Genomic DNA, 26573 nt, shown 5'->3' on the forward strand with positions numbered 1-26573 from the left:
ATTTTTCCTTGCAAAATTCTTAATATAAATGTTTGAGTGTGGTTTTAAAACTGCATTTGTTTTTCAACTTTTAGTTAAACTTTGAAAAGAAAATGTAAGAAAAAATGGTTTTTAAACACAATCATGGTCAAAATTGATAAAGAGGCCAAAAAAAACACACTAAATTTGTTATCACACTAATTAAAAAAACATCACATCATCTCTTCAGAAAGTCGACTGGAAATTAGTGAAATTAAATAAAAAACATAATTAATTAAGTCACTATTTTGTAACTTTCTATAATTAGATAAAAAACACTTAAATATAATTAAATGATTTGCAGTATAGTTTACCTTTTTTTTAAGCCTTTCTGAAGTGAGAAAGCAAATATTTGAAATATAACAAAATAGGTGCATTAATATGAAGAGTCCTAGAAGTGGAAGCAGCTATGTGATAAAATCATAAATGTAATAAAATTTTATTCCAAATCCAAAGTTTTGGAGATCATTTGAAAACAGAAATTATGGAGTCCCTAAAAGGCTAGCTGTTATTGCCTAGCTGCCTAACATTCATAACTCAAGCAAGGAAATAATTATGCAGGCAAATTAGTAATCTCGTCTCCTACTGCTTGCAAGATTACTCGCAAAATCATATTCTTCGTTCTTTAATTCTTCGAGTAGATAGTTATACTTAGGATTATAAGCAACAACCAACTTCAAAAACTTTAAAGCTTCAGCCTTGCGCCCAAAGTCAAATAATGCACTGGAAAAAGACCCCAAGTCATGCACGAACCATGTAAGTATTCGTAAAGACATAGAAGTATGAAGAGATTGTGAGATTATTGACCTTTTAGACGAAAATATAAACTTAAAATCCAAACCTGGCAAGCAACAACAATCCATCGAAGTAATGAGCTTTGCTCTTTGGATCTTCTGGCTCTTTCAAACTTGCAATTGTTTCCAGGTGTGCAAGCCCTTCTGCCTTCTTCCCCTGTGAGATTCGAAAGGAATGGAAATAAAATGGAGAGCGTTTATATGGCTCTTTCAATGAACTACAGGCTTTTAAGCCTACCAACCAAATTCATACCATAGTGGGAAAGCCAAGATTAGGAGTTCATAGAAGGAGAATAATTTAGACAGATATTTAATAACAAGGTTGATAGATATTAATGAATCCCAACTATAATGTTTCACCTGTTTCATATAGACAACACCGGCCCATTGAGACGATAGAATTAAAAGATCAACATTTTCAACCTCTGTTGGATGGCCAGCAAGAGACAGCTGCTCAGGTGTCAAAAGATCAGCTTTTGATTAGTTGAGAACCAAAGGATGTAGCTCTTAAAACAGATTACAAGCAAATGTATTAATTGGTCTGACTGCATCTCAGTTATTATTTTCGTCATCATAGATTCAAGCATTTAATTAAAAAGTCATCAATGATATACCAAAGTAAACCACAAGTAACCCACGACTTTACACCAAAGTAATAGTGAACAAAAGGAACTTCAATTATAAGGAACATCTGCTACCATTGTTTTAACTTTAACCCAACTGCTTAGAATTCAACAATAGCTTATACCATTTTTTTTAAACAAAAGAAATAATATCAAACCTTTGAAATGGCACGCTCTAAATATTCAATTGCGTCCTCCATCAGCCCTTTCTGCATTAGAGTCTGCCCCATCACAACCATAGCCTTTACATATTCAGGATCTCTTTCAAGTGCTAATCTGTGAAGAAATGTTAATTGTATTATATGCACAATCCATCCGACTTCTAGAAGGAAAAATAAAAAGGAAAAAGACAAATTACTAACTTTAGCAACAAAACTGCTTGATCCTTTTCCTCTCGTGACAAGTGTTTGACTGAAAGCTGAAAACAATTTCAATACAATGATGTCAGAACTTTTAACTGGCAGTTAAATCACGTGTCAAGATCTATGCCTAAGCACTTACTGCAAGCAATTCTTTAGGACTCAAATTTTGAACAGGAATTGTAGGTTGCATAGAGGTCGGCTCCACAGATGGTGATCGTGCTGTGGGAGCATCCTTATCAGGTAAGCCAAGAATTGCACGAACAGCAGAGTGTTTGAGGATTAATTGCTGCAAAATTGTTAAGACCATGGGGAAGGGTTAACACATTCAATAATTTTAGATTAATGTCTAAAGTTATCAAACTTCAGGATCCTTTAGATATGAATTTGAAAACTCATAACTGAAAGAGATAGAAAATCCAATTATAAAATCAAGTAATATTCAAGTATATTAAAAAACAGTATTTTAAGTAAAAGGTCAAAGGAATATTGAATAAAAATTAAAATGTGTATAGACAAAGATGGTCAAATGCATGTCTTTTGTCATCGATACCTTTGTGAGCAGGACAAGAAGTTGAAGGCGCCAAAGATGAAAGGAAGACAAATAACTTTATTTGAGTTTGGGCTATTCCAAATTAGAATAATTTATTTAGCAAATATTTTATTGCAATTAAAATTCCTTAATTTTAGTTTCCCTTAATTATAGTTCCTTATTGTAATGTTAATTTTGGCTTCTTATGCTACAAGAATAAAATTCTATGTAACCTCCATCTAAGGGGACAATTCTCAATAATAAAATAAGAAAGAATTCCATTAAAATTGTGAAGGCTTAAGACTCTCTCTTCCTAACAAATCTAAGGTTAGGAGCTCTCTTTGTTGAGTTCTAAATATATGATCATAGGTTCTTCAGAAGATAGCAATCACAACAAGGGTAAGGCTTTATCAATCATAGCATGTTTTCCCATGAACCGCCCAATGACCCAATCCATAGCCCATGGACATAACAAATTGGTATCAATACCAAACACCATAGGCAATTCCAATGCCAAAGAAAAGTTGAGGGCTTTTTATAAGAGGCATAGAGAATTAATGAACTTCCAAACAAACTCTTTTTTCTTTCTCCAAGAAGGAGCAATGTTAAGATAACTTTGTGGGCAAAACTAAAAGCCAAAGGCAACAAAGATGAAAAAAAGACATAACTTTAGTAATATTCTTGATTAAAATAATTTATTTAGCAAATATTTTATAGCAATTAGAAGTCCTTAATTTTAGTTTCCTTAATTATAGTTCTCATTCTTAAAATTAATTTCCCTATGTAACCTTTATTTAAACAGACAATTCTTAGTAATAAAGTAAGACAAAGTTCCAAAATTAGGAAGGTTTAAAACTCTCTCTTCCTAATGAGTTTAAGGTTAAGAGCTCCCTTCAACAAGTTCCAAGGGTAGGAGCTCCTTTCAACAGGTTCCATATATATTCAATCATATGTTCTTCACAAGATAGGAATCGTAACAAGGGTAAGGCTTTATCAATTAAAGCAAGTTTTCCCATGAATCACCCAGTTACTCGATCCATAACCTGTGAACATAACAATTGGTATCAAAGCTAGATATCATGAGTAATTTCAATGCCAAAGAAGAGCTACAGATTCTATTACAAGAAATGCAGAGAATTAATGAGCTTGCAGACAAACTGTTTTTTTCAAGAATGAAGAAAAGTCATGGATGCCTTTGTGGGCAACACAAGAAGTCAAAGGAAACAAATATAGAATAATATTCCCAATAGAATAATCTATTTAGCAAATATTTTATTGAAATTAAGTCCTTAATGATAGAATTCGTATTCTATAAGTTAATTTTGTTTTCTTGTTCAATGAAGAATAAAAGCCAATGTAACCTGAACCGCTATTTAAAGGGACAATTCTCATTAATAAAATAGGACAAAATTCCATTCGAATTACAAAAGGCTTAAGACTCTCTTCCAATCGAATTCATGATTAGAAGCTCCCTTCAACGAGTTCCAAGGTTAGGAGCTCTCTTCAAAGAGTTCTAAGGTTAGGTTCTTCACAAGATAGGCTTCACAACAAGGATAAGGCTTTATCAATCTAAGTAGGTTTTCCCATGATCATCCAGTGACTTAATCCATAACCTGTACACATAATAGTCTTTTGCTTTTTACATTTTAGAGAGAGCTTAGGTAGGATACACTAGAGGTATACATGAGAATCCTTAGCCACCACGGTAACTGCACCCCCAGGAACATTGAGCAATCCAAATCCGATTCACGGGTCCCAAAACCACTATCCATTTATCAGACATCTAAAACTCATTAAAACAGGAAAAGCCAACATGCTAGCCTCAAGAATTTCTCACTACTGAGATGTAAACTTGATGTCTAAATACGAAAGGCAACTTTAATTAAAGCCCCTGCAACTTGAGCTTCTAAGAAAGTTTCTAGAATGAGCTAGGAGTTTGATCATGAAGGTTGGGATAAGGTGGTAATTTAAAAGGTCATAGTTAATGGATTATGGTGCATGATATACAAAGAATTCTCTCTTTTTCTTATGAAGACTAATTAGAAAGATATGGAACAAAAATAAACAGTGAAAATTCTTGTATTGGTGTAATCTAATCTTATTTCTATCAATTAACCAGAACAATGTGTAAATAAAATGATATTCTTAAGGATATTTGGACATCCTGGTACAAATTTGAATAGAAAAGCTAATATTCACCATTGAGATGAAACATTACCAGAATTTTGTTTGGTTTTCACTTTTTCTAACAACTACAATAGAAATGGGTTTCGCAGCTTCATTTTTGTTTCACAAATAAAAAACAGAAGCAAAGTCTGCAAAATGGAAACTGTTGGAAGCACAAATTTGATGTTTCCAAAATTTTGGAAGTTTTTTTTCTGTGCCATCACTACACAAGTACAAAGAATTGCAAAAAAAGTGTAAATTTTAAAAGAAAACTGCAGCAAAAACGTTTATGCCCTTACCACTTTCTTCAATCAAGTTCCAGAACACTCAATGTACTACCGATGTCAAATACTTGTAATGGAAACATAATAATCAAATACAATTTCTGTTTCAAAATACTTTTAAAGAAAATCGGTAACAATCCCAAATGACCCCTAAAGTATTTGTCACACTAAATGTTGAAAGCATCTTTAAAGATTAAGCACATAATAACAAATAAATTATACAATGAAAAGGCATAACTTGCTTCTAGATAAAACAAATATATAAAATTGAAAAGCAGAACTAACCTGAATAACACTAAATGAACTATTGGTAACCCAGTAGACTAGACTTCCCTGCAAAAACAGGAAGAAAAATAATAAATACGCTGGGATGCAGCCACAAGAACCAGGGTGGGAAGTATGAAACCTCAGCATCACAGATGATTGATGAAAAGAAAGTAACAAAATTTATACAAATGTATATAATTATGCTTAGCCTTTAACTATTTAGAAGTAGAAAGGCATAATAATATCATTAGTAAATTGAACCAACTAGAATCAATAGCAGTAGCATCCTCGAAATTTTACTAGCTTCTAGAAATGAATTAGAAACAATGAATTACTCATTACAAGATATGAACACCAATATGGTTTTGTACCATCTCATTGTGGAGCAACCTATGAATTTATCTCCAATTATACCAATAAACCTTGCTACACTTTTGCTTACTGTTATTGGCCACAGGTAATTGTATGTGCCTTGAAACTTTGAACCAAAAAAAAAAGCATCTTGCTCACACAATTTCTTGGAAGAAACTCAAAAATTAATTTCAGGTATCCTTTCACATGATTATTTGGAACCACACAAAATTAGTAATGAAATGTGTTACGGTCCCGAGTTACAGATTGACTTACCGGACAATTCGTTAGAAAATCTTTTAACTTAGTGGGTTTACTTGACTTAATTTTATTATTGCCAATCAACCTTTTAAATAGAGGTTACATAGGTTTACTTGTTTGAATAAAAGACTTGAAAGCTAAGGAAATTAAAATGACTCTAAATAAAGAAAGACTCCTAATATCTCTCTAAAACTACTTTTAATTAAAGAAGATCTAATAAAAGTAAGTTAATAGCTCTTTAAAAATAATAATTAATGTCGTCAATGCCAAGATAACAACTGATTTCTAACATTACTCCCCTCCTCGGAAAAGAGCTTGTCCACAAGCTGGAGATTGAATGGCTCATGCATATTTTTTGCCCGTTATTGCATGCAAGGCTATTTCCGTTGTTCTACACTCCTCTTAATTCTGCACAGCACCATCAGGATCTTCTCTCCAACCAAAATAATTTTTTATGTTAGTGCCTGAGCAAAAATGGCTCGTCACTATTGTAACAAAGACACTCACCTCTTCGTTCTGCCATCTCTACATCCATCAACTTTTTAACAAAAGGGCATGTCACACTATTTAGACTTGAACTCACTGTTGACATCCCATCACACCAAAGTTGCTTTTAGCAAAAGAAGAGGGAGCTGTGACTGCCATTTTGGCATCTTTAGTACTCAAGCTAGTCTAATGCCACGGTTCTCTTAGCATGCTTGTTCTTGCTAGTTGTTGCTTCTTTGCAAAGGCCCATGCCAAATTCATTGCTTGAAGAAGGTTTGGGGATTTTGCATCTCCACATCAAGCCTAATTAAGTTTCTTAATCCTGCGAGAAAAAATATTAGTACCTGCCAACAACCCTAGAAGTTGACGTTGATATTCTCAATTGTTACAGTCTGTTTCAAGTTAACTGGTTCACCTAAAGGATTACTGCACAATGGTGGCCCAAATCTTGTCGTACACTACGCCTTGAAGGCAACCCATGAGGGATTGGGTTCCTCGTTTTCCATATGGTAAAAACACAATTGTGTTTCTCCTGTCATATGAAACCCTGCCAATCTAGCTTTATCTACCTCATCTGTTTTCTGGTTTGAGAAAAATTTCTCGCACCAATGTAGCCAAATCAAGGGATCTTCCATACCGTTAAAGGTTGAAGAATCTAACTTTGTATACCACGGCACTATTTCTGACTCAACTGTTCATGTTGTCCTATTCTCTTGCCAATTCGGTCAAATGCCAATTTGACTAACACTATTGTTTCCTCCGTCAGACCCCTTTTCCCTTTCATGATTCTAGTTGACAGCCATCAATTCCTGTATTTGCAACGACAACTATTGCAATAGCTTTCAACCATCCTAAACTCTACTTCTAGTTTTACAACAAATTCCTCTCTAATGTTGGACTCGTCCAAGGTGTCTAAATCTAATAACAAATTTTTGCAATCTTGAGTTACCAATCGAGTCACCAGATGATTTGCGAAAAAATCATTTCTTAGCTGGGCTTTTTCCCCTTGTTTTTATTTCTTCCACATGAATGCCCCATGGTGAATGTGTGGAACTCTTTAAAAGGAGTTCCTCACCTTAGACTCGTTAGGGCTTAAACCTCTTAAAATTGAATTAACTTGACTTAATTTTATTGCTTCCAATCAGCCTCTTCAATAGAGATTACATAGGTTTACTAGTTTGAATAGGACTTATAATTTAAGGAAATTAAAACAATGACTAAATAAAGAAAGACTCCTAACATCTCTCTAAAAATATTTTAAATTGAAGATCTGATAAAAATACACTAATATCTCTCTAACAATTATAATTAACATCTTCATTGCCAAGATAATAATTAACGTCTAATATAATAAAAGCAGAAAAAAACTGGATGGAAGGGATGAATTTGATTGTATGTAATTTTTATTTCAGTTAACAATTTAATGATGTGATTGGTAAATATGGCAAACTACACTCTAAACCAAAGCAAGCATTTTCCTTTCCATGGAGATAAAGAAAGATTAAAAGCTTTGTTTGCAGCCACACTTGTGTTACTTGAAAGCATGATGCATATAAAACCAACATGAGAACTTTTAAGAAACACGAAGAACTAGAGTGACATAAATCCAAGCAATGCAAATGCTCACACTTGCAGTTCCAAAACAGCAAACCAGATGACACCCGAGAAGCTTTCATAATTCACACCAACATAAAGAGTGCTGATACAATCCATCCTCCTTTAAGGACATATTCAAGGAGGTGAGGATTACGTGTCAAGGAGCAAGTTGTTGACCAAGGCCAGTTTGTCAGACTGCTGAGCCTACATGCTGAACTTATTATATTTTAAGGATTCACTTTTTTTAGTTGCAAATAATACCATAGGATAGCCATTACATATATATAAAAATCCTAGGATCTGTTCAGGATTTTTTGTAAAAGACTTGCTATTTGAAAAATCCTAGGATAGCTATATTGTGTTTAAGATTCTTGCACTCTATTGTCAATAAAAGATGCTTCATTTTTTTTTCTCAAACTTCTATTCGTTATTACTTTCTCAACAGACATCATTTTGGTAATAGAGCTAGCCATCATGCCTCAATTGCAATTGTGCAGTGCAAGTGGTGACATTATTATATAGCCTAGTGCAAAGCTAGACTACGTAAAGAAAGTGATGACATTAGTCCTGCAATGTTCGCTCGAGGCTAGAAAACTACTAGCACAAAGACAACTCACAATTCAGACGATGAAGCCAGTATTGTAGTGTTCAGTAGGGACTAGATCAAGTTAGTGCAATGCCAACCTAATGGGTGCTTTGGGGCTAGAGAGTGTGCTGGACTGATACGTGCCCAATTGCAAGGTATGGGACTTGGATCACACATAGGAAAGTATGAGATTTCCTCATGGGGTTTATAAGGACCTAGGGTCTCCAACCTCAACAAGCTTTTGGGGCAAAATTCTCCAAAAGTCCATATCAATTGGTATCAAAGCCATTACAATCCAAAATGGTCTCCACTCGCTCATCCATTCCACCTGAGAAGATATGAAAAGATATATCTCTAGACTTCATTATAGGATTTGTGATGTCATGATGAAAACTCTCAAAACTAACCTCTTAAAAGCACAAACTGGAATGCAGCAGCAAATTGGTGCTCATTGGGGAGATGTTTCCAGTTTGGGGCCCTTTGTTTCCTACGCATTCAACCATACCGTCAATGTTCCTTGGTTAAATACAGGTATGAGAAGTTGCCACCTCAATTTTCTGGACCATACAAGATTGCCGTTGTGTTGGACCTATGACACATGAACTAGAGCTTCTTGAATGTTTCAAAGTCTATCCTATTTTCCATGTCTCAGTGCTTCCCCCAACTCATGGTCAGAAAGCTGCTACACCACCAACTTTTCTTCCTATCAATAAAGATTGGGAACTTGTTTCATCTCTTGCCAAAACTCTAGCACACCAATGGGGTAAAGAAGCTGGAGCACTTTTAGATTTGCTTCTTCAAAGAGTTGACCATACCCTTGAAAAAGCAAGTTGGGAGAATTATGATCTTACTAGTCAATTTCCATCATTTCAACTTGTCAACAAGGCAACTTTTCAAGGGAGGAAGTACTGATACAAGCCCTCCTTTAAGGACTTATTCAAGGATGGGGTGAAGATCACGTGTCAAAGAGCAGGCTGTTGACCAAGGCCCTCTTGTCGGACTACTAGGTCTACCATGCTGAACTTCCAATCATTTAGTGATTTACTTTTGTTAGTCGCAAATGATATTCTAGGATGTTTCCTAGCTTTTTTTGGATTTACTTTTGTTAGTTGCAAATGTAGTCTAGGATGCTGTTTTATCTCTTAGCCAATTAATTTTTCTAGGTGCAAATAATACTCTAGGATAGTATTTATATAAATAAATATCCTAGGATCTATTATGGATTTTGTGTAAAAGATTTGCTATTCGAAATTCCAATGGTGACTTGTCCACTCAAAAGGAACTATGTTATTGGCTATATTGTGTTTAAGATTCTTGCACACTATTATTGATATAGGCTGCTTTATTTTCTTTACCAAACCTCTACTCATTATTACTTTCCCAACTCTTATCAAGTGCACTGTACCTTATTTGCTTCAAACACCCATATAGAGCTACTAAAGTGAGTTAATTAGCAAAAAGTTCAACAATGACCATATATAGCTATCATAACAAATAACCAATTCTATCTATTAGATTGGCACATATCTCGGCCTTCACGATTTTAAACTAATTCTAACAAATCAAAATAATGATCTATGTGTAGTTAGTCAATATTGAAATTGGTATGATTTCATACACAACTAAAGCTTAGTAGAGCATTGAGTGCAAAGAAATGCTTTCATTAGTTAGGATATATTTTAAATCCCAGCACCCAAGCACGTAAGGCTCAATGGCTGGCATAGGATTACTTGGTTCCCTTGGTTAAAAAGCAAAGTTCAAATCGCCCATGTCCCCACTCTCTCCCCCCCCCCCCCTCCCCTAAAAGAAAAAAGATCCCACCACAAATACGTTAGTGTATCAAGATGTCTGAGGATTAATTAGCTATTTCACAGGAGGTACCACCAAAGGGAGGATATGCTAAACCAAAATCAAGGAATTTTTGTATTTCACCTTTCAACTAACCATATACAACAACATTGGTATTCTTTAAGGGTCTTTTTTTGGTACATTGGCAATGAAGTTTTTAACTCCAAGAGTGAGTTAAAAAACCTAAATCCGTTTCTTTCTTAAAAAATATAAAAATTTTACTATATTTTAAAGGGTACATGTGACCTTTCTATCTCTACTTGTGGAATCAGAAAACTCAACCAACAGTATATGAGATAATTTAAGAATTACTTACATAAAAAGGCTCCTTCCAAAACTATGGTTTGATTCAAATAGGCACTTCCAAATGAGATAATGTCCTAAATGAGACGAGCTTTCTAAAAACCAACACAATTCTACTATTACAAATATTAGCAGCAATGAAAGATCCTGAGCTATTTTAGGTGGCAATAGTAGAATAACTTTCATCAACTAACTCAATATAGTATGTAAAAAGTTCTACACTTCTACTCAATCAAATCAATTTGACATACAACATAAAAGAAGGATATATATTCTATAGTTACCTGAGGAATCAACAAACTGACACCAAAAAGAGGTAATGTTAGAATATCCAAATAAAACTTGAAAACCTGTAAAATAAACATGGCAACAAATTTTTGTTGAGTGAAAATTCCAAACAACAAGAACAAGTTATGCATGATTTATTGAATAAGTTGACATGAAAAATGTTCTAGCCCTCAAAAAGATGGAGGAGGAGCCAATGCTAGCATTATGCACAATTTTCATCTTACTCACTTTTGTCAAGAATGAATCAACTTTCCCAACTGAAGATGTAGCAAAAGAAATCTGAAAAAAATAATTAATCATGTTAGTCAATATTATAGTTTTGTTTTCTCATTGTATTCAATCATTTATATTGCAATATAGATCTATTAAGGTAATAAGGAATACATGTAGTGTTTGGTTGTATTTTGAAAGCAATAAAATTTTTAATCCAACATTTTAAAATGCCACAACTTCAAAAGGCACTGTTTGGTTAAATCTCAGAATTTCCAAGTATTTATTGGAAGTACTAAAATGCTGATTTACACATCAAATTGTGCATCTTAGTCCAAGACCCAAATATCAATCATAATATTCCTCATCATATTTATGCTAACATAAAAGTTGAAAATTGTCAAGTTCCCAAGGTTCGGAGCATTTATTTATTGGAATATAATTATTAATTATTGGTTTGGATTTTAGCATAATCTACATGTAAAACATTAATTTCTTCAGGTTGTACCTCATCTAAGATGAACTAGTGATGTTTTGGAGCCAGTCAAACAAGTTTATGTTTAAGGGGAGAAATCAAAGCTTAGATCTTTAACACTTCAAATAGAAAAAAGAAGAAATGAAATTTATTACAAGCCAATCTAGTAGCTTCAAGAGACTTATAATCATGATTCAAAGATCTCACAAGGGTGGGCTAATCAAAGCTTGCTGGGAATTATAAGGGATGGAGCAACTTTCTCGAGGAGTAATGTTTGTCATGACTTCATTAATCATTATTACGCAATAACACTTTTAACAATAGGAGTTCATGCCTTGGACCTTCATCAATCATTATTATGCAATATCACTTTTAGTAGTAGAAGTTCATACCTTGGACCTTAATATTTATACATAGGGACAAAATGGTCATTTTTGTTGCTTTAATTTCATTTCAAAATCTTTTAGGACTTTCGGTTTATTTGTTTGGAGTTAAGGTTTGTGTGGTTGGTTTCACACTAAGCATCCTATTACAATAACCAATTGAAAATAGGTAAAAAGCTCTACAAGTGTAACTCGACAAGGGCCTACAAGTGGCTAACCTCATATGGGATGGCAAAAAAACATGATTACCTTCTAATATCATGTTAAGCATCCAACATAAAACCAACAAGCGACAAATGGAAAGATCCAACTTAATTACAAGGCCACAAAAGGTCCAAGATTTAACATGTGGGATAAAACCATTAACAATGTTTGTAAATATTTTTAGAAATAATTTCATATTTGGACTTTTTGAGTAATGAAATTACAAGTACTTGTTTATGAGAAAATGAATGCCTAAGCTTTTCTTTGTGTCTTTATCCCTCCTCAACTTTTTAAGCTCTACTACAACTAAACTAGTTGCCATAGAATAAGAATACCACCCATAACTTGCTTTTTCCAAATATGTTTACTTAAAAAACTCTATAAACCCTTCCCCTCAACCACAGGTTCAACTCCTCAACTTTTACAATTTCAAATGGACATTTTAGTTAACGGTTGGACAAGTAATAGCCTAAACAACTTTGAAATACTTGGTTTGAAACTTACCACATCATTAATAAAAACTTAACAAATGTAAACTGAAGTCTTTTTCCTCTCTTATACTTTTGGTTCACAAAAACTCTCAAATATACATTTGAAACTTAAAAGTCACCTTCCATACATACGTCCTAAACTAGCTTGGGGTTGAACAATAGGAGGACCAGTAAGTCAGAAGTTACCAAAGGAGGTTTTGGTTTTGTTTTGGTGGTTGTCATGGCCTCCTAAAATTGCAACGTAAAATTGCTTCTTTTATAACTTCTTGATTTCTTTCCTCATTCTATATTTGGTATGATTGAGTTGGCATAACTTATGAGCTTATTATAGCAACAGAATAATTCTTAGGAGTATCATCCATGAAGAAAATACTTGGAAGAAAAAAAAGGAAAATAAAAATAATATGAACTAAGGAAGAAGCAGTAGCAGATTTAGTTCAACGGCAGAAGAAATTGCCATTTGACTACAATAAATTATAAATGATTACTAATTTGTTGACATGGCATGCAAAAGACGTAGATTTTAAACTTATGGAGGTGCCTTTATAAAGGTGACTCTTGATCAGGGGCGAAGCCAAAAAAATTTCTGAGGAGACCAGAATTAATTTTTTTCCATTTTAATAACCTATATGTTTATAACTTTTTAAAGCACTAAATCAAAATTTTCATTTTTGGGGAGGGGCCAAAATGCAATTTTATCTATACTAACTTAAAATTTATAAATTGTAAAAGGCCAAAAGTCATAATTTCTCATTTTAGAAAGGGCCAGGGCCCCTGCCAGCCCCTGGCGTCACCTCTGCTCTCAATTTAAGGAAAGGATGTACCTAGATGGTTGGATTTGACAACCACCATCCTTAGGGGTATGCAAAAAACCGGATAACCGAATAAACCAAATTGAATCGAACTGAATTGATCAGAGAATTTGATTTAATCAATTTTTCAATTAATTCGGTATAGTTAGTGGGCTTCGGCAGTTTATTTGGTCGGTTTTTGGTTTTGAATTTTCAAACCAAAGAAACTAATTAATCTTTAAATTAATAAACCTTAAACCCATACCTATATCCAAGCCCAAATAATCAAACACCAAATAAGCTATATTCAATACAAAAACCAACCTAACTACACTCAAATATAAATCCAGTTACCCAAATAATTAAATACCTAAATAACCTAATCCAAAAATTAAAATTAAAACCTACAAATTACAATTAAATTAATATATAAAATTATTTAATAGATAATATGGTATAAAATAAAACTTATGTCTGTTGTATGTAGTACAACTTACATAGAAGTAATAAGGTGGAAAGAACCGTTGAAATTAAATATGTAAAATTCTATGTTATTTCAACAGTATTATTTTTATATAAATTTTATTACATAAAAGCGAATATGAGATTATTAAATTACTTATACAAATATATTACTGTACTATTTTATTTTATTTTATTTTATTTTATTTTATAATTTTAGGGTAATTATTTGATATACCGTCACTAGAGCTTTTTAGACTCCACAAGCGGGTTGAGAGTATGACAAGTGTCATATTTATATAAATTAATTTCTTTATTTTTACTACATCTTATAATACACTTGTCCAACCTCAACTTGCTTGTGGAGTCAAAAAAACTCCACTACCAGTGTATCAAAAAAATTTTCATAATTTTATTACTTATATAAAACTATTAATATACGATTTGATTTTATAATTTTATTTTATTTTATTTTTATTTGTTAATTAAAAATATAATAATATAAAGAAGTTTTTGGTTAGACTCAAATAAATTTCTAGATTTTATTTAAAAGGTAACTTTTTTCTTTTGTTTTATAAATAATAAATCTTAAAAAGTAAAAATATATATATTAAAAATCAACTAAACCCAACAGTAGAATTTTGGTTTGGTTTATTCGAGTTTGGTGGGTTAGTCGGTTTATTCAGTGATATAAAAAAATCGAATAAACTAAACTGACCGAATGCACACCCCTAACCATCCTCCCTAGTTTATGTACTTAGCAAAGATGGGCTGAATATTAATAAAAATCTGGTTAGAGTCAATAAGAAGGTGGCTTTATATTCAACAATTAATAGGCCTATAGTGTCAACAAGAGACATCAGTAACTTCCAATTCTAGGCCACTTTCAACATCATATCATATTTAAATCCCACCTAATTAGTTTAAAGGAAAACCCTAATTCCATGGCATGAACATTTAAATCCCTAGTTTTCCAACCTTAATCCACCCCAAATACAAACTAGGCAAACTCTCAAATCTGTACCTTGGTTTAGTATCAACAAAGATCGTACAATATTCTTCAATAATGATGACAAACATCAAAATTGGATTGCAAGCTTAAAATTCTTTACCAAACATCACAAAAACATATGATGCTGATATTCCTAAAAGATGAAGTTAAATCACTTACCACTACAATCAAGACTTTTAAACATTTACATGGTACTGATGAAACATTCATGAGTGAGGTAAAGATAACTTTTGAGCTATTCAATAGTGAGTGAGCAATATTTAGGTACAACAAAACTAAACAAATAAATTAATTAAATTTGGTTAAAACAATAGTAACTAAATTTTATGACATTAAGAATCAAGATGTCTATTTAAGAATCCAACAGATACGCTCACATCTAGGTTATGCAAAGTACAAATTGTTAAAACCAAAGGTGACAAACTAATAACAAATGTTAAAATAATTGCATATAAGCATGTTTGGTTGGAGGTAATTTCTATCCACTTCTCCCTTATTTAGTGTTCAACGGAAAACAAGTGGTTTGGTCAGAAGAATGGCCCTTGCATGGAATGGCCATTCCTTCTGATTCCTTCCCATCCTATAACAGCCATTCTTTGGGGCCTTGCAACTAGCAAAGCAACCAAAATTTCTTTTTTATCATTTTTCCCTTATAAAAATATTGAATGTCTTTATTTTTGCATAAGAACTAAAGTTTGAAAAAATAAAAAGGGAAAATAGAAACAAAATTAAATTTGGAAATTTTTAAAATTTTCAAAAAAGAAAAAGGATCTAGAAAAGAGGGGTGAGGAGATGAGAACCGGCACAAATGCTAAGTTGCCAGCCTAAAGAGAGACAAAACTTCTAAGCAAGCAATACAATCACAACAAAAAAGCAAAACAAACAGGTGGGAACAAAAAAGGGAGATTTCCTTTCTCCTAGGTTTCAACTTAGACCGTGTACGTGGGGCTTTGTAGCTCCAAATATAAGGCAGAAGAGGAAACAAAGAAGATAAACATATCAAAAGCCTAAGACCCATCCATACATACATACATTAAACTGTGAAATTGGTTAATGAAAGGTTTATTCTTGGTTAACAAGTTAAATAAAAGCAAACTCAAGAGCCTAAAACATAATTAGATTTTTTTCAATATTTTCCTTCAATACGTTGAATAAGCCCAAAGCCTTTCTTAGTTCTCACTTAGAATAACCAAAGACCCAATAGAATAGGAGCACCAATTTTAATTTTCAATCAACAATTGGTAAAAATTCTTAGTTTTTTCACCACCACCATCATTGGCTATTTGGTGCACTTTTTTGCTTTCATCTAAAGAATGGAATATGTGGCCCCAAGTTTGGCCAATTTATGGCATTAACTCTTATCAAACCTGACCCATATTATCCTTGTAACAAATGGCCAAAATGCCAAGTACTGTTATTTCTTTTATAACGACATAAAAGATTCAAAGTCCAACACAATGACATTAGGATCTGACCAAGGGTGTGTTATGCACATTGAAAGAAAGTATCAAAATGTTGGGCAAGTAAGATAAATAATATTTGGTTGTATTACATGGCCATTAAAGTAACAAAAACATTATTGTTTAAATTGCATAAAAAATCATCCAAACCATTAGTAGGTCATGAAGCTAGTGACTATTAGCATGAACCAACAGAAATCAATAGCAAACCAGCTAAGTTCAACTAGATAGCTTGTTCTAAAGTATTCACATAAACGAGTTGGTGCAACAATACAACATTCAATGGGGGACAAAGTAACCAAAGGGTGACATCAAAAATTGTTTGTTAACCTTTACCAACTATCTTAACTTGATAGCACCCCAATACTTATATACCACATGCAATGGTTCAGTAATACAACTAAACACTAGAATAAATAGAATTTTAATAGTTAATTGTTTTTGTTAAATAGTAACCAAACAAAATTGATAAAGATTTAACAAGATGTGTTAAGCATCCAACCTCGGAGTTAGCAAAATGTGTTAAACGTCTAACTTAAGTGCTAACAAGATGGGTTAAGCATTCAACCTAAAACCAATTGATAATAGGTGGAAGGTGTTGGAACTGGTGCCGTAAGTGTATTCTTTTCATCTAAGTACACTTAGAATTTTTCAAACAAATTGATTAATTAAATTATTTATTAATTATATTAATACTTCATATATATAAAGAGCTGAAAGCTTGAGTTTGAATATATAAAGAGCCAAAAGCTAGTGCATTAGGTGTACGACTTCTGCAGTACATAGCATCATTCATAACAGTGAAATTCATAACCTAAGACATGGGTAAATGATATTATCTCATTTACATTACATAGTTGATAAAAAATAAACGTGGCTGACGATCATTCATAGTAATTGACTTTTCATAAAAAAAAGATGTAATAGTTATCATGAAATAAAATAAGATCATATTGGAAAAAACAATATTATCCCAAAGAGATTAAGGATATCTTATAAGGGTAACAAACTTATTACAAGATAATTAGACGAGAACTAATCGAGTTGCTTTCGTAATGGCATGTCATTGGGGAGAACTCAGTAACGATACTACAGTGGAATGACTTCAAGACTAAATGAATCTATAATTAATAGGCGAAAAGCTGGAACTTAATTATAAATCATTTGAGTTTCAAATGCATATGTTCAATCTATCCCTCTGCTAGCTCGTTAAAATCAAAAATGAATTACGTGTTAAATCAAAATGGACAATAAATAAAAATAGAGAAATGAAAAACATTTAGGAAATAATTATGATTTTCTCCAAAATGAAAATGAAAATTGAGAAAATAGAATCATTTGAAAATGAATGTAGTTTTTAAAAATAGAAATGAAAATTAAAATTAAAATGAATTCATTTACAAATGAAAGGAATTCTCAAAAATGATCGTAAGATGAGTTTATATTTTGAGTTATTTTAAAACCCGAAAATGAAAATAAACCATACGATCATAGTGAACAAATTGAATGATTAAATATTAAATATATTTTCTTAGAAATTTTATCAATCGTAAAATCATTATAATTTTATCGAAGGTAAAATTGAAATGAGAAAATTATTCAATATGAAAATTTATTTTTGTAAATAGAAAAACAGAACCGGATTGAATCAGATTACAAAATACTAAGTCAAAAAGTCCGATAAGTACTCGTAATTGGACCAGATATTAAAGGGGCCCAAAAGTCTCTGTACTGCTACTTTAAGAACGCTTTCCTACTTTAAGAAGGAGAACGTTTTCTAGTTGAAATAAACTTTTTTAATTCAACAAGCGTTCTACCTTATCTCCCTATAAATAGATGGCATCGATAAGGTTATTCACAAAACTTTAACATTTTATTACTTTATCGAAAAATTGAGAGAATTTATTGTCAATTGTTGAAAGCAAATGCAACTTCTAGATAAAATTCAAACTTATCATTTAAGAGATATTTTCCTGGGAAGATTCTAGAATATAAAGAAATAAGATATTATCTAGAAAACTAGATATTCTAGATAAACATTCTAACTATTAGATATTTGTAAAATCAATGGCAAGGATGTTGGCATGTGTCAAAAATCCAACAACCACAAAACTCTATAAATAGGGGTGAGAACTTTCATTCTTGTGATGATGTAAGAGAGAACCATAAGCAAGAGAGTGTGAGAGGTAAAGGTAGAAAAGAATAGTGAGGTAAGTGTGTCATATTGTAATTGTATTGTGTATTAATAAAAATGTTATCTTCTCTTGTAATTATGAGTCTCGATTAAGCTTTAAGTTTCTAAGTACTTAGTGCACTTGGGCTAGTTTGAATATATAATCGATTTTGCTGCCTGAATGATATATGATCGACTCTGCCGCCTGAATGATATATGGTCGGCTCTGCTACCTGAGTACTATAATGCACTAAGAAGTTAAAAAGTAAAAGGCTAACCAACTTCGGAGGGTTGGTGTAGTATTAATTGTAAATCCTAGGTTCTCAGTAGTGTAGTGAGTGTGTTGGACTCGTCAAATTTCTAACATTAATTATTAAATATATTTTCCGAAATAATAATTTTGTCGGTTTTTATTTGAGAAGAAAATTTTCGTTTTCATCCAAAAGAAAATAAACTATTTTTAGTTTTTGTATTTGATTTGATTTGATCGAGCCCACACTCGAGGCAATTCGTGGTATGAGAATAGCGGAGAAGATCGTTTGGTTGAAAAACGGGAATGAGAAGGATCTGTCTATCCAAAAACACAGGTAGGATTTCAATTTAAGATTTATTGCTATAAATATCACAAACCGGATCAATTTTTAAATTTTTTATTTTTCATTATGCAAGAAAATCGTTTTCAAAACTAAATTTTTTCCAATAGAAGCCCAATTTAATATAAGTCCAGAAGAAACCTAATACTTATAGATGTGGGATAACACCACTTAACCATCCCTTCACGTGTAACTCATAATGCCTACATACAAACAACCTAGAGTTAGGTAGAAAGAACAACATAAAAAAAAGTTGGGCCCTGATATCTTACAATGCATCCAACCTCAAACTAATTGGTATGGTTGTAAGAGCCTGACTTTTAACATAATTCCACAAAAAACCTAGTACTTTACAGATGTAGAATAAGACCACTTAACCAGATGTAACAGAGATGATGAAGATTAAAGTACCTGAACATTGAGATAGTGCAAACCAGCAATCAAGAATGGAAAGATAAAGCCCGAAACATCGTGAGGAAGTTCAGTTAAATTCTTGAACCATAATGCACCACCCTGGAATTAAGCATGTCAGAGTTTAAACTTTTAAGCAACTCAATGCATCTATTAAAAAAAATAAAAGATTGTATAATGGGAGAAGCAGTTTGAAAGTACAGCTATAGTCAAACATTCAACATCCTAGCATACATTTCACGGGTATTAGATAAACTCAAATCTCAAGTTTAATCAAAGCATCAATGTAACAACATAAACAAATGATTAAAGGTTTCTTTTGTTGTTTAAAGGTCTTTGGTCAATTTATAGAAAGATATTTCTAGAACCAAATAAATAAAAATACTAGATTCATCTAAAACAAATCTTAACAGAGACAAAGCCCAAGTGAATGTCAATACAATAAACAAGGAAAATTACAATTGAAATACAAATATACGACTCAAGCACCATCTTGATAAATGCAAAAAATATTGAAATCACTGGAAAAGAAATAACAAATGACAGCATGAGTTGTGTGCAGTTCTGGTTGCAATTATTGAAAAATACAAAGAGCTGCAATTTAAAAATACAACAATCTAAAATGCATGTAATCCAAGAATAAATATTTAAAATAAAAAGTACACTTTTGTTAAAAAACAATGCCCAAAAGAAAATAATTACAATTCAAGCAAACGTCAAAATTATTTTAAAGCATACAATCTTCACTCTTCTGCAAGCATTATCATGTATGACTAATACAGAAACAATGGCAAACTCTTCATTAGATAGTCAAACGACTACCAGAAGTTCTAAAATATGATTTCTACGTATTTATTTGTCCAACTAAACTTGATTTACATAATTTTATCTCCAACAATACAACCATATTTATCAAAATCATATTAATAAAAGAGAAGAAATACAAAGCCAAAATCATTTTAATTCATATACAACTCTTCTTTTTCATTGCTTAAGCATACTACTTTTCAAAAGAGAAAACTAACAGGACAATTTGTTTAGATTATCGTCCTTGACTTGTCTACTAACAACTCATTACCGCTTTAGATACTATACCAGGCACTACTGTTATGAATTAAAAGTGTCATTGAATATTTATCCAGCATGGATAATTTGTCAACTGTGATGCAATACATGTAGGAGATTTTCATTTCCAGGGACAGAGCAATAAGAAGGATGATTGACAAGTGTTATACATAAATTTCTAAGTACTCAACTTTTTACCTCAAAAATTGACAGTTCAATGAACCTTCAAAAATTAGCAATTACAAAGAATGTTTAGCTCATGTCATATGTTATGTTTTCAAATTATTGCAGTACTATAACTTACAGTACAAATAAACACCCAAGCCAATGTCTTACACTATCAAACCCAGGATAATTATCCAATGACATTCGGCGAATGCTAGTCACCCACAAGAAAAGGCATGGGACCTGAAAAATAAAAGGGTACAGCAAGTGAGAAAATTGACATCTTATTAGAGCCATGCAAAACCTTCTTTTAGAGTTTATGCAAAGAAAGACGAGGATAGAAAGAGACAGAGAGATTATTTTAGTAAGAGTTCTATTAGTGTGAATAGTTAAAAATCATCTAGTATTGTTTAATTTCAACTTATCCAATTACAATATCCCAAGTCATGAAACTATTTATTCTCAAAATATCAATTTTTTATCAATGTGGCAATACATACTTAATTTTGAGCTCTTCATTTTTTTCACTATCAAAAGATTAGATGATTTTCTATTCATTTTCGAACCCAAAATAAGGATTGACATAAATACAAAGTACACGCCTATAATATACCAATCTTTAACATCCTTGCTTGACAAGTAGCAAGGCGACACTCCTCATTTGCAAGGGTTTGTTCTTGAGATATGCATCAAAAGTAATGTTGATGAATTTATTTCATACAATTCAAGCACATAATTGCTAGGTCCAACACTCTTAATCCATGTTTGTAACTTAATTCCAAAAGTTTCCTACAATCTGTGAACATCCTTTTCATTTTGGCTTTTATTCTGCCTATATGTATCTTGCATTCAAATATGTGAAGTAATACTAAAAAAACAAGATGCTTTCCTTAAAATTTAAAATATCATACATGTCATACATGCGAGGCATCAAATAGGAAAAAAAAACTTCAATCCAAAAAAAGAAAATGATTCTTGGACAAGGGAGAATTACCTGAGTTAAGAAGGAAGCAAAGAACCAAAAATATGAGGGGCATCCATTTGCCTTTCTTTCCTTCTCAAAATGTATAAAATGGTCTTTATAACTTCTTCCTGACATAGGTGGTGGCAATGGAGAAGGCACTATGAGAAATACATCAGTGTCAAAAAAATTAACCACAAAGTTAAACATTCAAACAACAAGAAAAGAAAAAGGATTTGTTTGCATAAATTCCACAGAATGGATAAATATCAGTTTCCCTACAATTTTCTTGTCAGAAAATTCAAATATGGACATTTAAGCAAACTGAATATGAATGCACACTGGAGTCGGTATCTGCATATTTTCTGAAATAACAATGCACAAATGATGTCTTACAAAGGAATGAATTTGCAAAGATAAAAGCCAGATATAATAGTTGCTAGTACCCAATGTAGGAAAGATTGGTTCAGTAAACATGTAAAATTTTCTTTAATTTTGTTGTTGTTATGCATGATATCCTTATGGTCCCATGTCTGTTGTCAAGTGCTCAAATATTGAGAAGTAAAAGAATTTGATATTATTTCCTTTCTTACTAGTAAAGGTACATCTGATGAAAACAGTTTAAAAAATATATATTAAAGAGTACTTCAATTAGTGGACATCGTTTTATGTCTATCGCATAACAAAAAAGCACACCTAACTGACCTAAGCACACCAAGCCTGTGCTTGATCAAATGCATTTGGCCTAAAGGGGTCTGAGGGACTTTTGCTGTCTGATGCTAAGGTGCAACGCCTAGGTGCACGCCTTGACAACACCGAATCAAAGGCTGAAAAAAAAAATACACGTAAAACTGTAGTGGACAATACTTCTAAGCAATCGCTCAAATGTTGTTAATACTTTCCGTTCCAATCCAAACTTCCATTATGATAATGATCCATGAACGAAACTATAATTATATGCATACCCTAGTTTCTTTTATTATTGTCTACAAATTTGATTACATGAGTCGCAAAAATCTATCAGTTAAAACGATAAGTTTAACTCAATTCGGTTGTCAAAGGTAAATATATATTTATATGTGTGAAAATATGGTTAAATAATGGAAGTAACTGCTTCACTGCTAGGGGTGTAACCAAGCAAAATTGTGCCAATATCGTGCCAGACTCAAGGCCAACTTGATACAAAAGGGGAAAGCAACAAAGATTGGGTTAAAATATAACTGAGCCACAGAAGCTCAACTCGGATAGGCCTGATTATCATTAAGTCAAATCAAGAGCTCTAAACTTGAATTAGCTTCAAGCTTGGCGGAACTTAAAACTCAAACTAAATAAAACGTAAAAATATAAAAATAAAATTATATTTTACTAAATATGTGTATAAAACTAGAAGATATTGAGAAGCAGTAGCTAAACTTGAATAGGCCTGATTATCATTAAGTCAAATCAAGAGCTCAAACTTGACTTAGCCTCGTGCTTGAGCTGAACTTAAACTCAAATCAAATAAAGTGTATAAATATGAAAACAATTTTTATATTTTACTAAGTATGTGTATAATATTAGAATATGTTGAAGGAAAAGTATAAACCATATCTAACTCACAACACAAGCCACTCGGTCCAATACAAAAATACCAGACCTCGGCTAGATTAATTACTCGAGCAATGCAAGATCGGCATACATAAAGCCGAACCCTACTATCTTGAGTTCTTGACTAATTCATACTCCAAGCAAGCGATGTTATGACTTTAAATAATGATAAAGGAAACATACATTTAGGAGCTAACTCTCCAATCTTTTTCAGCTTTTGAAGATGAATAACTACTACGGGAAACAATGCAAATCTCATAGCCATGGTGGAAGTTACAATAGTTATCCACCTGCAAAAGTAATTTCGAATTTCTTTTACTTCAAATACAAAATTTTCATTTTCCTTCATATTCTGGGAAAGAGAGAAGAAATTGACCTACCAAGGGAAGCCAGTGAGATTATGGTAACCATCAAGCAATGATACGATTGCACGAACCGGAAGGATAGATTCTTCAACATTGTTGGACGAAGTGAAAAAGGACCGAGTGGCGGGGTAGGGGATTGGGGAGACGCGCGCCGGGAGGTTAGGGTGTGATCGAGATGCAGGGCACAAAGGGAGATGAGTGACATGCGGCAGATAATAAGTGGAGAGAGGAATAGAACGACGGAGGTGGGTAAGAAAGATCTTGGAATTCGCCATTGCCCAAAGTGGAAGAAACACCTAAACCCTGCAAAGGTTTTTTTCTTTTTTAAACTTGGGTTAAATCACTTTATCTCAGATTAAATATATGAACTTGGGTTAATGTATGAACTTGGTAACTTTTTTCCGTGAAGTTGTCTTGATTTTGACACTTTTATCCCAGATTAAATATTTATTGATTTTTTTTATGAGCAAACCCTAGTAGTCGCCAAGAGTGCTTTGTCGCAAAATCCTAGAGAGAGCAGTGGATGCTGCAGCTTGGGATGGAGGAAAGTGGTGGTGATGATAATGGGAGGAGCGAGGAGATTTCCCTTTTAGCAGAAGAACTTATTCAATTATCGGTAAAGGAATCGATGGTAGTGCCAAGTGGAAAACTAACTCTGATTTGTACAATATGGACAGAGAAGTTTTATAATCCTGAAAGTTTTAAAGCGCAGATGAGAAGTATATGGAAGACAAGGAAAAATTTTGAGATTTTGAATGCAGGGCAGAATTTATTTTTGATAGAATTTGATTTAGATGAGGATCTGGAGGCAATTATGGAAGGAAGACCATGGCTCTTTCGTAAAAGTGTTATACTGTTTGACAGATTAACTAAACCGATTGAGAGGGCACAGATCCGTCTAACTTTATCTCCGTATTGGATAACAATTGGTAAGTGTCCACCAGAGTTTGATAAGAAAGATCTTTTACATGCCATTGGTGTCACGTTTGGTGGGGCTATCAGATCTGAAATCAATGGGAGCTTATGTCGACTGAAGATCAATTTGGATGTGCAGAAACCCCTTCGAAGAGGTATTTTTGTCTCGATTGATAACTCTAATAAATCGTGGATCTCTTTTAAGTATGAGAAACTCCCTATGTTTTGTTTCGGTTACAGAAGAATGGGGCATAATCTCAAAGAATGTCAAGTGCTAAACCCTGTTGAGAAAGAGAAATTCAAAGAAGATCCAAACTACACGTTAGCTTAAAAGCATAATCGAATTTAACTGGGAAGGAAAATTTGAAATTTAATGATTTTTCAAATAAGGTGAGGGTGCAGTGCTCCTATACAGGCGGTACAGAAGTGTTGCCAACCAATTATATAGCATCTATGGAGGAAAATAATAAAGATGAACAGTTGGATGAAAATAAATATGAGAAGGTTAATTTTTCAAATATTACTAAGAAGCCAAGCTGGAGAAGAATCGTTCCAATTATCATGATGAATCAAGAGAAAGTGATAATGGTACAAGAAAAAGGAAAATCCCTGAAGAAGATATCGACAGATACAATATGGAGTTTGCTGAAAGGGAAAAACGTTTGAAAAAAGTAGAATGGGGTTGTGAGAATGTTCTATCCGAAGAAATGAAAGAAACTACGTTGCAGGAAAATGCTCCACAATTCATAGGATCGGCGGCTGCCAGTGGGTAAGCTAACCGACAGCAATGAAAAGCATAAGTTGGAATGTCCATGGATTGGGGAGTACACTGGCAGTAAGAAGGCTGCGGTACTTTTTGCAGCAGTATAATCCCCACATGGTCTTCTTAATGGAGACAAAAATTGACAAGCACCGCATAGAAATAGTTAGAAGGAGATGTAGTTTCCAGAATGGGATTGATGTTGAAGTAGAGGGATCGCGAGGTGGCCTGTGTTTAGCTTGGAAAGATGATATAAAAGTTATTCTAAGGAGTTTCTCTAAAAACCACATTGACGTCATGGTCAAAGACGAAAGGGATAAAGAATAATGGAGATTTACAGGTTTCTATAGCACACCTTATGCTAACAACAAAAATGTTTCGTGGAATCTGCTAAAGAAACTGGGGGAAGATAAAACAAAACCATGGTTGGTGAGTGGTGATTTTAATGAAATTATGTATTCTTTTGAAAAGAGGGGAGGGATACCAAGAGAGGAAAGGAGAATGGCGGCTTTCCGTGAGACTTTAGAAGAATGTCAGTTAGAAGACATGGGGGGCTTGGTTTACATGGGAAAAAGGAAACTTGCCTGAAACGAATATAAGGGAGAGACTTGACAGGGGAGTTGTTAATGAAAAATGGTGGTATCATTTTCAAACAGGTAATATTCAGCATTTACCCCATTCTATGTCTGATCACTGCTCACTTCTTCTAAATACTAATAGTGGCAAAATTTATGGGGGAACTTAAATTTTAAATTTGAAGTATGGTGGGTCATGGAAGAAACGTTGGAGGAAAAAATTAAGGCATCATGGGGATCATCGACAAACACATTAATGGAGAAACTTGAAAGATTACAATCTGATCTATTGGCATGGGCGAGATTAATTAAAAAAGAGAGACACAGATTAAAGAAAAAACTCACGAAGGATCTTGATATCTTAATGGAGGAGGAGAGGGACGAGGATACATTAGGAAAAATTATTGATACAAGGATTCTCCTAAATTTGGAAATTGATAAAGATGAACTCTATTGGGAGCAAAAGGCTAGGGCAAATTGGCTTAAAGCATGTGATAAGAATTCAGCTTTTTTCCATAAGTTTGCCTCTTCAAGGAGGCGAATTAATATGATTTCTCGGCTGGAGCTTGAAGAAGGAAGAGAGACTATTGATTTAAATGAGATTAATGCAGCTACTACCTTATTTTTCCAAAAGTTATTCACATCAAATGGAATTGGGAATCTATCTTATCTCTTAATGGGCATTGAAAACCGTATCTCTCCAGATATTAACCTGGAATTAATGTCAATTTATTCTGAAGAAGAAGTGCATTC

At 32.9% G+C, this 26573-nt stretch overlaps 1 protein-coding gene across 2 annotated transcripts; it reads right to left on the reverse strand.

Annotated features, from left to right (window-relative positions):
* Positions 1 to 430: 430 nt before the first annotated feature.
* On the reverse strand, positions 431 to 23901 carry LOC105798612 (ALBINO3-like protein 3, mitochondrial). 2 transcript variants are annotated; one of them, XM_012628737.2, is made up of 15 exons: positions 23586 to 23625; positions 23389 to 23495; positions 22324 to 22445; positions 21652 to 21779; positions 20829 to 20900; positions 19428 to 19529; positions 10991 to 11041; positions 10759 to 10824; positions 5062 to 5109; positions 1937 to 2083; positions 1798 to 1853; positions 1594 to 1711; positions 1173 to 1262; positions 860 to 969; positions 431 to 741 (listed from the first exon to the last, which is right to left on the reverse strand). In XM_012628737.2, the coding sequence occupies exons 4-15, from the start codon at positions 21754 to 21756 to the stop codon at positions 585 to 587; spliced, it is 1122 nt and encodes a 373-aa protein (XP_012484191.1). In that variant the 5' UTR covers positions 21757 to 21779; positions 22324 to 22445; positions 23389 to 23495; positions 23586 to 23625; the 3' UTR covers positions 431 to 584. The 2 variants fall into 2 exon arrangements, with proteins under 2 accessions (XP_012484191.1, XP_012484190.1); XM_012628736.2 differs by lacking the exon at positions 22324 to 22445 and having other exon boundaries at positions 23586 to 23901.
* Positions 23902 to 26573: the final 2672 nt, after the last annotated feature.

Source organism: Gossypium raimondii, chromosome 9, assembly GCF_025698545.1.
Source record: "Gossypium raimondii isolate GPD5lz chromosome 9, ASM2569854v1, whole genome shotgun sequence".
NCBI lineage: Eukaryota > Viridiplantae > Streptophyta > Magnoliopsida > Malvales > Malvaceae > Gossypium > Gossypium raimondii.